Genomic DNA, 16060 nt, shown 5'->3' with positions numbered 1-16060 from the left:
AAAAAAAAAAAAAAAAAAAAAAAAAAACAATACATACAAATACCAGCACACTACTTCTCTCACCTTCAATTCACCTATGGTAAGGAGGTTTGGTTCTGAGGTGGCTGATCCACGACCAATCACTCGGAAATCCTTCCCCATTCAACTAACCCAAGTACATGCATACTATCAAGGCAAAGCAACACGAAGGTAACCATCCTTCCCTTAAAGGAGCAAATGTTATCCGGGTTGGTGGTCTTACATTTGCAATCACTGGCCACTGGTTGGCATTATTTATTCTAATGTGAGAAATAATTAAGTTTAATTACCAGTCCAATTATCTGAATAATGACCAAAACTTGTAAGCTTTTTTATTAATTTTTATAAGAGAATGTAACAGGAAACATAAAAATGACAGTTTTATCAAATTTATTCAATATAAAAACTAGTTGAAACGACACCTGCCTGACTGACACTCAGGTCAGCACATAAAAAACGCTCTGAGAAGAGTGACATTTGGGGTAAAATGTTAAGTGGTTAAAAGGCCATTTCAATTTTTTTTTAATAAACTATTTCCACTTAGGTTACCTTTAATGCAGAATAATATCCACTTTAGTACATGTGGTTTGGTACTGTCCAGCACGTCATTTTCCCTTTCTCTTGTTAAATCAACTCCAACTCCTACCCTTCTCTCTTGGTGTAAGCCTCACCCCAACCCTGCAAAGAATGAAGCAGACCTAGGCACATACCATTCTGACCACCTGACTAGCTCAGATACAGGCACATGAGCTGAACTGGTCAGGTCAAGTATGAACTTTATTCCAAAATTAGAAGAAAAGAATTTATCTTTTTACTATACCTGAACAAATAATCTCAGAAGCTATTGGCAATCATTTTACAGCCATAAAAAGGTGTCTACAAGAGATGGCAGAAAGACTAAAGATACAGAGTTGGAAAACCAGCAGCTGCCAGTCACATCATTTGAGGTTTCAATATAGACATTACTGGGCTGGGGATTTAGCTCAGTGGTTCTGCCACCTGCCTCACAAGCATAAGGTCCCAAGTTTGATCGCCAGTACCAAAAAAAAAAAAAAAAAAAGAGGCAGGAGGATTGCTGTGAGTTCAAGACCAGCCTAGGCTACATAGTAAGTTCCAGGGCAGTCTCGACTACATAGTGGACCCTGTCTCAAAAAAAAAAAATTTACTGAAGCTAGACTTTATATATGAATTATTCAGAGGCAATATGTTCCTTATTGTTTAAAGCTAAATGGGTTGGATTTTCAACCTTCTATAATCAAAAGATTTCTAATACAGGTAAGAGAGAAATCTTTGTAAGAGGCCCTCAGACTTCAATACATTAAATTCAGTGGTTATTCTGAAACTACTGTAAGAAAGAACAATGACTGAGCTGAATGCTACAATTATAAAATGAGTACATTGTTATTATTCAGATAATAATTTAATTGTAATTCACTTAATAATAAGTACTTAAGTCTAAAACATGGTTAATAACTACGTCCTCTTCTCTGGAAAAAAAACTACATATGCTACTGGGGTTGGTGCCAAGTGGGTAATGCCAAGAGGCCAGTTAGCAACCCGGAGTGTCAGGGTAGGCTGCAGGTGAACAATGGTTAGAGTCAGGCCAGCAGACTACGGGCATGCAGGTGAGAGAGACAAGAGGCAGCCACTTAGGTTACACAATTGTTTTTGTGAGGTTTCAAAACACTGGTATAACAAATATAGAAAGTTTATCTCATTTTATCATTACCACCGTATAATACATATTATTATTTCCATTTTACAGACTGAGAAAACTGTGGTCTAGGAGAGCTTAAGTTATCTAAGATCAAAGAAAAGAAAAAAGAGGTAATAATAATGAACAGCTATGGTATGGTCTGCCCCACCACACTGCTCTCATTTTCCTGGAAACTGGCCGTTCCCACTGTTCTCATGTGGGCTACCTTCCTTATCACCACGGATTAGTTAAGAAGTGAGCACCCAGGGGCCGGGGATATAGCTCAGCAGCACCAAGCCGGCTTGGCAAGTGCAAGGTCCTGAGTTCAATTCTCCGTACTGGGAGAAGAAAAGTGAGCTGGCACCTGACTTAATCATAACCAATGAATCTTTTCCTTCAGAGGTATAGACCTGAGAGTTAAAGATTTGAAGTCAGTGGTCAAAGCTGAAGCTGTTAAGATACAAACCTCTAGTGCTGAGTAGCCTATATTTCTACATGTGACTAAAACCAGGGAGAAAGATGCCAACGCGAAGAATAAGAGAACAGAGAGAATGAACTCTGCTTGCATTTGAAGCCCACATTCCAGTTCTCACTGAAGTTCAACTGAATCTTTCCTTACCTTTAATGAAATCAGGCTTCCCTGAACCCATAAATTCTTTTGTGTACAAAAATTCAAATTGGGTTCTATCATTTACAAATGAAAGAGTCCTAATTCAGAGAGAGAAAGGAAAAAACAATTTCAGGGGCATGAGGGTGGGATAAAATCATTCATAACCATCAGTGAGTATTAACAGAATACATATCCAGAGCTATGATTAGAACCTCAAGGGATTCTCTCTGGAGAGAGATAAAATTTAACACATAAAACAGACCCATTCAAGATAGATATGTCAAAGGGGCCAGGGATTTAGCTCAGTAGTGCCATTGCCAGCCTCACAAGCACAAGGTCCTGAGTTCAGTCCCTGGTATGCCCCTCCCCGACACACACACAAAGGTAAAGATGTGTCCAAATTCTAAACTATGTGAGACACAGCCAAGCTTGGTAGCTCATGCCTGTAAACAGGACATTGAGGCGGGAGGATCACTGTGATGTTCTAGGTCAAACTGGATTACATAGTGAGCCTGTCTCTAAACACTATTAGCAGTTCAAAATGGAAAATGAGTGTAATAATGAAGAGTGTAACAGCATAATGTGGGATTTATGTTAGATTATAAAGACAAAGAAGCTGGGAAGTTAAGACAGGGGAGAGAACTCATGGGGGAAAAAAAGGCTGTCCCTGGAAATATGAGAGCAAAGTGGACAAAATACCACAGACAAAAAAGAAAATCAACAATCTAGTTTGGTAACTGGCAGGAATTAAAATTAAGTAAATAGGCCGGGCGTGGTGGTGCATGCCTATAATCCTAGCATTGGGAGGCCAAGGCAGAAGGATCACTGTGAGTTTGAGACCAGCCCGGGCTACATAGTGAGTTTCAGGTCAGTTTCAACTACATAGTGAGACCCTGTCTCAAAAAACAAAAAACAAAAAAAGATTAAGTAAATAGGCTAGGACCACATGAGAAAAAGCACTAAGGTTAAGAAATAGAAAGATATAATATGGACTATACTGGCAAACATCTAAGAATGTTAGGTTGAAGATTTGGATTTCAGTGGGACAGCAACAACAGAAAACAAAGATTCAAAGAACATTTAAAGTATCCTATTCTACCTTCCTACCAAGATCCTAAGTAGTACTTTTATATGGAACTTTCAGCAAACCCATATTATAAAAGGAAAACCAGAAGAGTAACTATTAACATAAACCCCTTATGTAACTATGGCAATAGATATAAATTATTTCACTTAATCCTCATAATTAAAACCCATAAAGTTTTATCAAGTTCCTCATTTTGCAGATTAAAATATATTCAGGATCAAAGAACCAAGTAACTTGTCCAAGATCATACAAATAAACTTAAAAAAAAAACTGGCTCGTGGAGTGGACAGGTAGATAATAATTCACTTGGGTCAACACAAAAGTCCTTTTCTCAAGGACAGTGATGAAAATGTATAAAGATGACAAAGACATTTACCAAATACCAGGAATTATATAAGCATTTTCTATGTACTATCTCATTTAATTTTCCCAAGTCCCATGACTGTTTCATTTTATTTAAAGATGATATGTTTGAGTGTTAAACCTGCTGAGAATTTTGCTCAGTCAAAAGGCCAGTGGCTGATCTAGGTGGAATTTAAAAATTAGTCTGACTCCAGAACTCACATTCTTAAGCACTGTGCCACACATCTCACTACAAGTCTATACAACAAAGCAGAAGAAATGCAATTAGGATGAAACAAGTAAACTCTTTAGAACAGACGATAAAAGCTGGAGAAATATTTAGCTTGTCCTGCTACATTAAGTAGTAAAATTCAAGCAATCACTGAAAAAATAGAAATATGTATCTAAAATAATTTATTGATAAAGTTAGGAAACATATCGAAAGACAAATTAATTTTGGGATGGTTTCAATTGATGAATTTTGTTTATATTAATTATCTACAGGGCCAGGGATTTAGCTCAGTGGTTCCACCGCATGCCTGGCAAGCGCAAGGACCGGAGATAGATCCCTGGTACCAAAAAAAAAAAAAAAAAAAAAAATTTATCTACTAGGTTGACAACTACTTAACAAGACAGTTCTGCTTAGGTCATTTAATCCGCAAAACAACAGTATAAAGCAGGTATGATCATTCCCTTTAAAAATGAGATTACTGAGTATCACAGTGCTTTTGTAAACTGTTCAAGCACTCAAGCTAAATCCCAAAGCCAAGCTTTAAAACCAGTTATCCCTGACTTTTAACTCATGCTCTTCAGTATTACAGTATACGTATGGAGAATGGAAATGGAGATCAGCTCTACTAGATTAATAAAAGCTAAAAATATAAAGCCTTGCTACTTGGCACAGTATAGTACAAGGACATGAATAGATAAACCAATGAACAGAGCGGCAAGTTTAGAAATGAGCTCAATACACATGGAAATGTAAGATGTGAAGAAAGTAGCATCTCAAGTGAATAAATATAGACATTTTAAAACAAAGGCTGTGAAGATAACCAGACAGCTGTTTAAATAAAGGTAATTCCAAAATAATTCCAAATGGATCAGAGGTAAATGTAAAAATAAATAAATATACAAATACATACACACACATACATATATGAAAATGGATAAATCTCTTCATGACCTGGACCTGGGAACTATCTCTTAACAACTATGATTCAAAATCCTGAAACAAGTTCAATCCATGGTACCAAAAAAAAAAAATCCTGATAATTAAAGCATGATAATCCAAATATACTTTCTAAATCTTTCTGTGACAAAAAAAAAAAAAAATGCAAAGAAGCAAAAATCAGATATATGACAGCCAGGGGTGGTGGCGCACATCTGTAGTTCCAGCACTCGGGAGGCTGAGGCAGGAGGATCACTGTGAGTTGAGACCAGCCAGGGCTACATAGTGAGTTCTAGGTCAGTCTCAATTACATAGTGAGACCCTGTTTCAAAAAAAAAAAAAAGCAGACACATGACTAACTGTAAGAATATTTTCATTTTACCATAGAAAGAGGACTAAGATTCCACTATAGAAAGAACCCCTAAAAAGACAGAAGAAAAAAATTTTAGAACTAGACCAATAGTATATACAGTTCATAAACATTCAAATAGGCCTTAAAATATGAAAAGATGTTTAACCTTACTCATAAGAAAAACAGAAACTAAAATGATACTGAGATACTACTTCTCACCTACGAAAATTAAAGTCAACATACTGTTTTTGTGAGGGCAACCGAAAATCCCATCGACTACAGTACCAGTGGAAATACAAAACAGCACAACTCTTAAAAGAGACTAAAAGAATGAGCAAAATTACATTTGTGTGCACTTTGACTCTGTAATCTCACTTCAAAGAATTTACCCTAAACATATCCTGGCCAAATATGAGCTGACTTATGTGCAGTGTTACTAAGAGCACAAAATGATAAACAACACAAATATCCATTGATATCAGAGTACTTTTAACATCTACAAAACAACTCTGTGGAGCTTCAAAAAATAATGAGGAAAATCTCCATACATCAATAGAGGATATAGTATGTTACATTTTGTTAGAAAGGGGCAGCAACATGAATATAAACTTATGTATATATGTAATTTATTTACTTTTATTTACAAGAAATACTGGAATATTTAAGAGAGAAAAATGTGAAAAAGAACAGAGTAGACAGAAAATGGAATGAAATACTAAAATACTCCTAATTTTAAAGAAAATTTCAATCCAGTAGCAATGAGTATTCAGGACATCATGCCCTATCAAAGAGAAAGTTTCCTGGAAAAATGGCTGATTCTCAAGTCTGTGCAAGGTGAGCCTGAATAACTTAATGTATCAAAAACAAGGAAACTATCAAAAATTATTAGGGTTATCTGCTAGTAACATGACAGCCAACATAAAAAGCTCCCATTAGTCTAAGGCAGTATCATCAAGGGTGACAAAAACTGACTGAAACACACCAAAAACTATTTTTAAATGTTTTCATAATGATGTCAAAAACAAAACAAAGAGAGGGAAATAAACAGAGGCTGTATCATGTTGGCTGTGCTTTATGGACTACATGTGCTCCTTTGCATATTAGTTTTTCAGGCAATGAGAGACCCCAGAGACTATAGAGCTGGAAAAGAATAAAGGGTAAGGGATATTTTCTCCTTGCTCCCTTTCTGCCAAGTGTCACATCAACATGCTTCGTTCTACTCAAAACCCCTATCAGCTCTCCCCCAAGGAGCTACCCTCCAGCCCTTACTCTCTTCAGGCCTAAAACTGGTAGCAGCTCCTTTCCTAGTTATTAGTCCCAGGGGTATGACACTATCTCCACCACTTTCCTTAAATATTGTCTTTGTCAACAGTCCTTTTCCTAAACTTCCCTCAAATTACTCAGCTTGCCTGTGCCAAGTCTGTCACAATCAGGCTCCAAAATACCTTCTTCTGAAAAATGGTAATTAAAGAAAGACTGAAGCATTCATCCTGTATATTCTGAACTATATTTCACGGTAAACAAAACACCCCTAAATGGTGAAGGAAAGTTCCTCTCTCAATAGAAAAATCACAGTGAATAAATTATGAAATATAACAGAAAAGGCAATATTGTTACCCATAACAAAACAAGTAATTTAGCTAAAGATTATCGAACAATGGAACTATTATATGTAAGGTCAATAAACTATTATACGTAAGGTCAATAAAGTATTTTACAAAAGTTATCCTAGGCTGCTGCCACCTGAATACAATGAAATACCTACAACCAACCTTAAATGCGAGTAAGAAAGACATAATCTACAAAGTACTTGAGAAAAAACTCCAATATAATTAAATCAAACTTTTAGATCTAGCCAGGCCTGTTGGCACAAGCCTGTAATCCCAGCATTTGGCAGGCAGAGGCAGGAGGATCGCTGTGAGTTTGAGAACAGCCTGGGCTACATAGTGAGTTCCAGGTCAGTCTCAACTACACAGTGAAACCCTGTCTCAAAAACACAGAAAAAAAAAATTTTTTTTTAGATCTATCAATTTATACAGGAAATATAAGAACAGAGGAACAAATTAAATTACATCACAATAAAAAAAAATCTAGAAGGTGAAATAAGACATAGTATCTGACCTAGTCACTTCAATGAGATATTGGGGAAAGAGTAAGAAGACATGAGACTTCTATACATTTAAGAGATTTCTTTTAAAAAGACCTAACAAATTAAAGTACCACGTAGATTTTGCACAGACCCAAGTTTAATGAAGCAACTATTTTAAAAACCTGTTTCTGAGACTCAGGAAAAAGTTAATATAAACTAGGAGTTAAGGTTACTAAAGAGGCTTTAATTTTGTTAGGCATGGCAGTGGTTATATAAGGAAATTCTCTTTTTAATTTTATTTGTTTTGTTTTGTTTTTGAGACAGGGTCTCACTATGTAGCTCAGGTTGGCCTTGAACACTGTAGTCCAGGCTGGCCTTGAACTCTTTCCAGTCTTCCTGCCTCAGACCCCCAAGTACTGGGATTACAGGCATGAGCCACCACACCCAGCAAAAAAGTCCTTTTTAAAGAGATGTTTATTTAGTATGTTAAGGGTGACATACAATGACAGCATCTGGAATTTAACATATTTTGGTAAGAGGGTGAATGATAGAGGAATCAAGTATGACCAATTTTTGAAAAGTGCAGAACCGGGTAATAAGGGTTCACTATTCTATTCCTGCGTACATTTGAAATTGTTCGTTATAAAATTACTAAATAAAACAAGAAAAAATGTTTTTCCTCTTCAAGTACAGTTTTCAAGCTTGGGTAAGTTTAAGAATCTGCATCTCATGCAGAACCCTAGCACTCATCTCAAAAAGTTCTGATCTTGTTTGTCTGGGCATAGGCCCAGATTCCATTTTTAAACAAGTTCCTCGAGTGAATTTGATACAGACCCATATCTGAAAACTACACACTTAAGACTATCTTACCACAAACCTATAAATGTATTACAAATTTTAAGGAAAAGCATGGTTGTTTCTCACCTTTCCTTCAAGCCTTACCCCACCCCTATCCTAGGGTGATAAGGTATTTAATCCTTTTCCTGAGAGTATGAATTTCATGAAAGCAGGGCTCATGTTTGTTTTTACTCACCATGGTGTCCCTATTGCCTATCAGAATGCCTAGCACACAGTACAGACCAAATAAACATTTGGTGAGTGAAGAACAGTAAAGGAAAAAAAGTACTAACATGATTCACCTGTTGCAAAATTAGTTCCAGATAATGATGAGAAAAATTTAAATTTTCATGCCAAAAGGTGATATAGAACCAATAAAAGGGGACACGGTTAGCCTACTTTTCAAAATATAACACAGGTATTAAATAACCTCATGCCTGAGTTATCAGACTTTAAACATTAATGTGAACACCTACCTTCCTACTGTTTAGTAATTAAAATAAAAAATATACTACATTTTTCACAATCCCAAACAAAAAGGGCAAGTATATTAGAAAAGTGAACTACATACATACATTTGAAGTGATATACAATGAATATCTTAATTACCACTTTATGCTTATGAATGTAATTGACAAATTCAAAAAATTAAGTGCCAAATCTAACAATTAAAATTAGTTTGGGAGGTACTTCCAAAAACAGCACTTAATGTTTCTATCTATCCTTATATTTCTAAACCAAAATCATTTAGCTTTTAAAATTTATTTCTTAACAAAATAATGACAATTTTTGAGTGTTTATGAACTATAATAAACAACCATGCAACTTTTAGAAACACAAAGGACAGGACCAAGGGTTTGGCTCAGTGGTTCCACCACCTGCCTCAAAAGTGCAAAGACCTGAGTTCCATCACCAGTACCAAAAAAAAAAAAAAAAAAAAAGAGGGGAAAGGGAATAAGGAGGGAAAAAAAAACAGAAAAAAAAAGAAACACAAATGCCATTGGTAACAATCTAATCCAATTCTGCATTCTACAAATGGCGTAGATACGAAAGATTTAATGATCACACAGGAGTTAATAGTAAAATGAGGCCATAACAATGCTTTGCATTTTCAATCTAGATTCTTTTCACTATACCAGGCAATTAGCATGATTTAAAAAATAAATATTTTCCACTGTGAACTGTAGTACTATCAGTTCGTCTTTTATGTGTGCATGCTCACTTTCTTGGGCATACATGTGGTATCCGACAGCTATGCTATGGGCTTTAATGGATGTTTTCCCCTTTTTTTTGCAATTATCTTCAACAACAGAATGTCGTATGTCATATTTCCTGATATGCATGCGGGCTCTTCTGTCACTCATCATAATAGAATCTCGTTTTAACTGTATGTCCATAATACCAAAACCTATATTCATGAAATAAAACTATGAAGTTTTTCAAATTCTAATCTAAAATTGAGAATTTATTCTTTGTTCATTATAAAATTTTATATGTGGTTCCTTCTTCTGGATTAAAAACATTTCTGACTCAAGAGATTAATGAATGACCCAATTCATGTCTCAACTGTTACTCTGAGCCACCTCTATACACTCATGGGGTGCCTGTAGTGCAACAGGGCCTATTTACAGAACACATACTGAAAGCATAAAAGATACACACAGAAAGAGAACAAGATAACTAAATCTCAACAGTTTAGCTCCCAGTTGCCTTTCATATCAATCTAAACCCTTGGCACAAACTAGGTATGTTATACATCATGACTACAAGAACAACCTCCAAAAGCCCCTCTCCAGTCTCTCTAATCTATCCAATGTCTGCATTTTCAAGTATAAGTAAGTGGCTTGGATGCTTCAATATGGCACAGCTATATTATGAATTTATGGGCATGGCTTCAGGAGTCAGATAAATTATTCTTTGCCCTCAGAAGATAGTATCAATAACTTCCTGCTTAAGTACAGTGACCAGCCTTTGCCAGTAATACTGTACAACAAATATGACAGTAATGGTTACCAATTATCAAATCCTTACTGAATGCTATTTGTGATAATTGTTTTGCCTGTATTTCTTACAACAATCATAATTCCTCAACCAATTTCCCAAAGACTAGTTCTGAGAGGTTAAAATAGGTCCCCTAAAATCCCCCAACGTGGAAATGACAGTCTAGCCTTGAATCCAAGTTCAGACCTTACACATAGATTTACTGATAAATGAATAAGTGACTCTTATCTTTTAAAATGTTCTTGAAACATGCTAACAATACAGTCTGGTCTAAACTGGGTGGGGATGAACCCCTAATTCCTAGCTACCTGGGAAGCTGAAACAAGATGATCAGCTGAGCCCCAGAAGGAGTTCAGGACCAGTCTGAGCATCACAGAAAGGCTTCATCTCTTTAAAAAAAAAAAAAGGCAATCTGATCCAAAGCAACCAGTGTACAACAGATACTGGTAACACCCATTAACTTGCAAATTGTGAACACTGACAGCCATATAGCTTTAAGGCCCAAATATTTAATGGCCTCAAGACTTTTCATTCCCCCAGTAAGAACAGAATCCCAAATGGGATCCATTCAGCTGACAAGACATACAGAGGAATTATACAGCAATAATCTAATTCTGAAATGCTACCCAAAATCTGTTGTAATAACCCACTATGTGGACCAGACCTGTCAAAACACTTCACAACAAAAATTTCAGTTTAGTGACAGGGACAGTAATACTATTAATGACAAAACAAGAAAGTTTATGGGGAAAAGTTTATTTTTGATTATGAGAAATTTGAATGGTAACATCTAAGTACACCTAACTGTTCACAGAAGATAGATATTGAGAATATGAAACTATATAAAGAATAAAAATAAAAATTTGGGCATCATGGGTGTAGAGATCATAGGAAGTTGATGCTGTAAGAATGGATGAATGTTGGGCCTGGATTTATTTAGCTCAGTAGCACTGTCCCTGGCACTGTTCCTGCCTTTTGCAAGCGCAAGGTCCTAAGTCTGATCCCCAGTACTGGGTTAAGGGGATATATGAATACTTCAAAACACTGAACAAAAGGTTAAATACTATAGGCCAAAGACTGAAGATAAGAGCAAAGATAAGAGCAACCAATGATAAGATGGAAAAGCAGGTCAAGGAACCCCAGAAAAAGGGAATTTAAAGAAAAGCATCTGAATGTTCATTTATATCTGCCTTTCATTTTCTGAAAAACTGATAAATACTATTAAAAAGTATGTACAAGGGAACGACATAGCATCAGAACTCAGTAACTAACTGGTTCTCTTCCTTCTCTTCCACCCATCCATTGTTACACCACCTTTCAGTTACAGGACAAGAAAACTCCAAGGAAAGGTCATGCTCTCCAAGAAAACTTTTCAGGGTTCTTCTAGCTACATTATCTTATAACTGCTAATAGTCATCATTACTGCTCCAACAAAAAAGTTCTCTTGTGGATAAAGTTAGGTTTAAAAAGCCATGTGCCAGAAAATTGTTCTAAAACCAAAAGGTTGGGGAACTTCCACAGCTGAAGGTATAGAAAAAGAAATGAAGAATTCAATAACTTTATTTTTTTATATTACAAAAAAAAACTAGAGCATTGCACATGGCACATAATACACACGTAATAAGTATCATTAAATCAACCCATAAAAGTCAAAATACGAGAGAAAGGCAACTATGTGAAAAGGGTATTGTTCCTTTAATACAAGAGAGATCCACCAAAATCCAAGTAGGGAAGAGTAAGAACAGACTCAGTGAAAAAAATGAAGGAACCTAACAGTTTATTCGGAATGGCAAAGGAATGAATGCTCAAAGATAAACATTCAGTATTATGCAAAGAAAATTCAGGTTAGATCTTTTATGACTGAAGAAGAGATTTTGCCTCCAAAGAAAAATCTGATCTTTACCAAGTTCAAAGTAGTTATATTATAAAATTTCAACAGCTTTCAATAAACTGTTATGAAAATAAACAGAAAAAAGGGTCAAGTTTATCAGATTACAAGGGGGGAAAATAAAATCTGTTAGTTGGGTAGGGCCTTTTTCAAAATGCTCTTTTAGAAGTCTCGGGCTCCAATAACACCTGGCTATCCTAATTCTGAAAGCCTTGATTGCTTTACTTTAGCTTTTCCTCTTTGTTCAACCATCAGCTTCCATCTTTGGTTCTTTCCAGGGTATCTCTATCATTACACCAGTTTCAATCTGTACCTTTGTGCAAATAATTTTCAAGTCATCCCTTTCAAACACAACAAGGTTGAACTTATCTACAGATCTATTTTTCCCAAGCAATTTCTAAACCTGTCGGGGTTGTCACCATCTTTCTATAATCCAGGCTTAACATTTTTAGAATCATCTGACTATTTTGGTTTCCCCTTCTCTTTCTCAACTCTGCTAATTAAGTTCCATGTCCCAATTTGGGGTTCTGGACTATTACTACCTAAAAATTCTCCTATCTCACCCTTTTTCCACCCTAACCCACTGTGTACAAAACTACCAGTCTCACCTTTCATTCATCCTGTCACAGTCCTAAACTCCTTGCTTAGCACTCAAATCCTCCACTATCTAACCCAATCCCTCTAAGTCAGTCATGTCTTCACCTTCTACGTTATTCTCTGCTCTCTCTGAAAACCTTCTATCCTGACCACCCATCCATTCCATCCAACCATCATAAATGCGTACTTTGGCTCTCTCTCAACTCAGTAATTTCTTCTCTTCAATTTACATACACACAAACACACACACACACACACACACACACACACAAATTTACCCCCTAAACAAGCATTTGGAAGTTATGACATACTTTTTCAACTTATTAAATGTTTTTCTTTGTTTCTGGGTACATATGTGAGATTATCTTGTTTTCCTAAATACTGTATGTAGGTTGGACTCTCAGAATCATGACTTCTATTTCCTTGTATTTTCCACATCTCAATGTCTGTGAAAGTCCCATCCAAAAAAATCTATAGCAAGAGGTTACAAGACAACTAATAAATTAAAAAACCAAAAAATTACTAAAGCCTCCGTAAAACATCACATTATGAAATAATGGAATCAAAAAGCAAAGTAGAAGTTAAGGGTGTAGTTCAGTGGCACACTGCCTGACCTAGCATGTACAAGGCTTTGGATTCAATTCTCAGGACCTCAAAAAGAAAACAAAAACACAAGTGATATGCAAATGGACACTAAAAGATGAAATAGATGTAGAAGACATTAACGACATGTTCTAATTCCTTCCATTTCTCTCACTGTACAAAATGTTTTCAAATAAGCATTAACCTTCTTTACTATTTCTCAATATGAAGAGCATCCATAACATGGGTGAGACATTTCAAACACACTATCTACAATAATTTTGAAAGCTTTGGGGAGAAACCTTATACACTGCAACCACACACTGGTATTCATAATAACTGAAATCTATGTTAATTTATAAATAACCTACAAAATTTTACTGATTCAAAATGACTTGTTAAAATGGTATTTCTCTGAATGACATTAATTCTATGTCTTTAATCTTAATACCCCAAACTGCATATCTAACCTTAATTCTCTGAGGCTGTTACAAAATCATATCCATGCTTCCTTAAACTTTATTTTAAAGATTATGTGGTTTTGTAGAGATTTGCAGAGATCTTAGAGATTATGTAATTGTTAGTAGAGGGAAAACTCGCTTACAGAGTTGGCAACTATTAGTATGGGGGGACAAACTCCTAATATTTACAGATAGTTGTATATGCTACTAACCAGTTGTAGTGAACATGTAAAACATAGGACTTTGTGACCCCACAAAAAGTAGAATTAAGCAAAAGGTTTTGTAGAGATTTGCAGAGATCTTAGAGATTATGTAATTGTTAGTAGAGGGAAAACTCGCTTACAGAGTTGGCAACTATTAGTATGGGGGGACAAACTCCTAATATTTACAGATAGTTGTATATGCTACTAACCAGTTGTAGTGAACATGTAAAACATAGGACTTTGTGACCCCACAAAAAGTAGAATTAAGCAAAATAAAAATAGAGTGAAACTGAGTGAAGCTTGACAGCTGACAGCTTGACAGCTGACAGCCTGGGAGCTGAGTGTTAGGACAGATAAGAGTTTGCTGTGACATACGACTAAGAGTCTGAAGTGAGGTAATGGAGAGTGTCAAGGCGTTAACTCAGATAAGGCTTAACACCTCCCGCCTTACGACCACCTTGAGTACATGGCCTGAACGATAAGGAGCGGTCAGGGTATAAAAGCAGCGAACCCAAGACCAGTCGTCGTCGTCCACCGCGACCCGACCTGACTGTCACACGTCGCTGCTCCTCGCGACTTGACTGATTGCTGCCGGAGGCTCTGCCAGAATCCAGACCGAACATCACGTCGCAGCTCGAACCTCTGCTCGACAGCCTCGCACTCTGTGCCACGGACTCAGGTCGTATAGTCCTGTTACACTGGCGATCGGGAGAGTATTCTAGTCCATATGCTATGGTCCTGTTACATCGTGTGGACTGGAATGTTCCTTTGATTGTTGTTCATTCTCTTGAGTGCTATTGTGGTATTTTGCCTTAATATTACTTTGCTTTTGCTTTGATATTACTTTGCTTGTGTGACAATAAAATTCCTTAAAAGACATATCACTTGTAGCTTTCATTACCTCGGAGCTAGGGAGACATTTCAGAGCTCCCAGCTTGGGATCCGATTCTCAAATCGATGCTCGCGACACCAGTTAACGATTTTTATAATAAGACTTTGGCTTTTCACCTCATAAGAACTTTTTCAGAATGTTTTAAAAGTAACAATGTTAAGCACAGCACCTCCAAAAAAGACAGCTATAACATCTGTGCGGTACTTTTGCAACCAGCAATACTACAAAAAAAAAGGTTAACACTGTGATGACCTATGATCAAAGTTATCTTGAATGTTTTTACTTCAGCAAAAAGTTCATTAGACTCAGACATCTACGACATTAGCTCAAAAAAAAAAAGAAAAAAGAAAAACTACTGTACTGATTCTCCATCGCTACTTCCAAATCAAAAAACTAAACTCTTAGGAGCTAAATCTCTGTAAATGAAAAGCAGTCTTTCCAAGACTACGGCCAAACTGATCGAAATTGATATTACCTACAAAGAAAAAAACATATCACCTACTAAGACTGCCATTCAACAAACTACATGCGTGGTAGTAACTCTGACGCGATGACTTTTGATATGACGCCTGCAACAGCAGTTTCTAAGTACAGCGTGAACTGAGTCAGAACTAAAAGTTCAGAGAGTGGTTAGTACAGGGCCAGTCAAATGGTAAAAAGAGCCACCCCGTGCGATTTTCCTGAACTCCAAAATGCTTCGGGAAACAGAACCTGGTGTCTTCCACAACGACCGTGAGCACCTGAGACCTGCTCCTTAGCAGTTAACTAGATTGAAAACAAGAGGAAGGCAAAAAACACGCGGAACCCCAGGCAGCGCAAAAGGGAACCGTGCCACTCACCAGCAAACAATCCGAATTCACTTCCGATTTGGGATCCCGCAGCAGGTTGTCGATTTTCTCAAACCGACTCTCAAAACTGTCCCCAGTCGACATGTTGCTGCTTCTGCGACAATACCGTCGTACCAGCGGAAAGCAATTTCAACCAACTTCCTCAGCGGTGGCTTTGCAGCCGCGGGGCGGAGGAGCCGGAACCTCAGGGTCACCAGGTGCGCCCGGTCCCCTCGTCTTTCCCGTCACAAAGGGGACCTCGGCGCTTCGGACCCCGGCCTGGGGGCGACAGCGACCCACAGTCGCCCGGACGCCCAAAGTCGCATCCCACCCGGTAGCCCCTCACGACAGCCGACAGTGCCGTGGCCTGCAACCTGGTCGCTCCAGCCTAGCGGGACCCGGCCGCCCTC

General features: G+C 37.1%; 1 protein-coding gene across 3 annotated transcripts in view; it reads right to left on the bottom strand.

Moving 5' to 3' along the window:
• Rock1 (Rho associated coiled-coil containing protein kinase 1) overlaps positions 1 to 16054 on the bottom strand; it is a 124102-nt gene extending 108048 nt beyond the window's left edge. For all 3 annotated transcript variants that reach the window (XM_010638700.1, XM_010638701.1, XM_010638702.1), the window contains exon 1: positions 15663 to 16054. In XM_010638700.1, the coding sequence (XP_010637002.1) occupies positions 15663 to 15755 (93 nt within the window). In that variant the 5' untranslated portion in view covers positions 15756 to 16054. The remainder of the gene's footprint in view (positions 1 to 15662) is intronic.
• Between the last annotated feature and the right edge of the window lie 6 nt (positions 16055 to 16060).

The sequence above is a fragment of the Fukomys damarensis genome, unplaced genomic scaffold (genome assembly GCF_012274545.1).
Source record: "Fukomys damarensis isolate Sample0158 unplaced genomic scaffold, DMR_v1.0_HiC HiC_scaffold_30, whole genome shotgun sequence".
Classification (NCBI taxonomy): domain Eukaryota; kingdom Metazoa; phylum Chordata; class Mammalia; order Rodentia; family Bathyergidae; genus Fukomys; species Fukomys damarensis.
The sequence above is the reverse complement of the archived record's forward strand: the minus strand, read 5'-3'. Positions and strand labels throughout refer to the sequence as shown.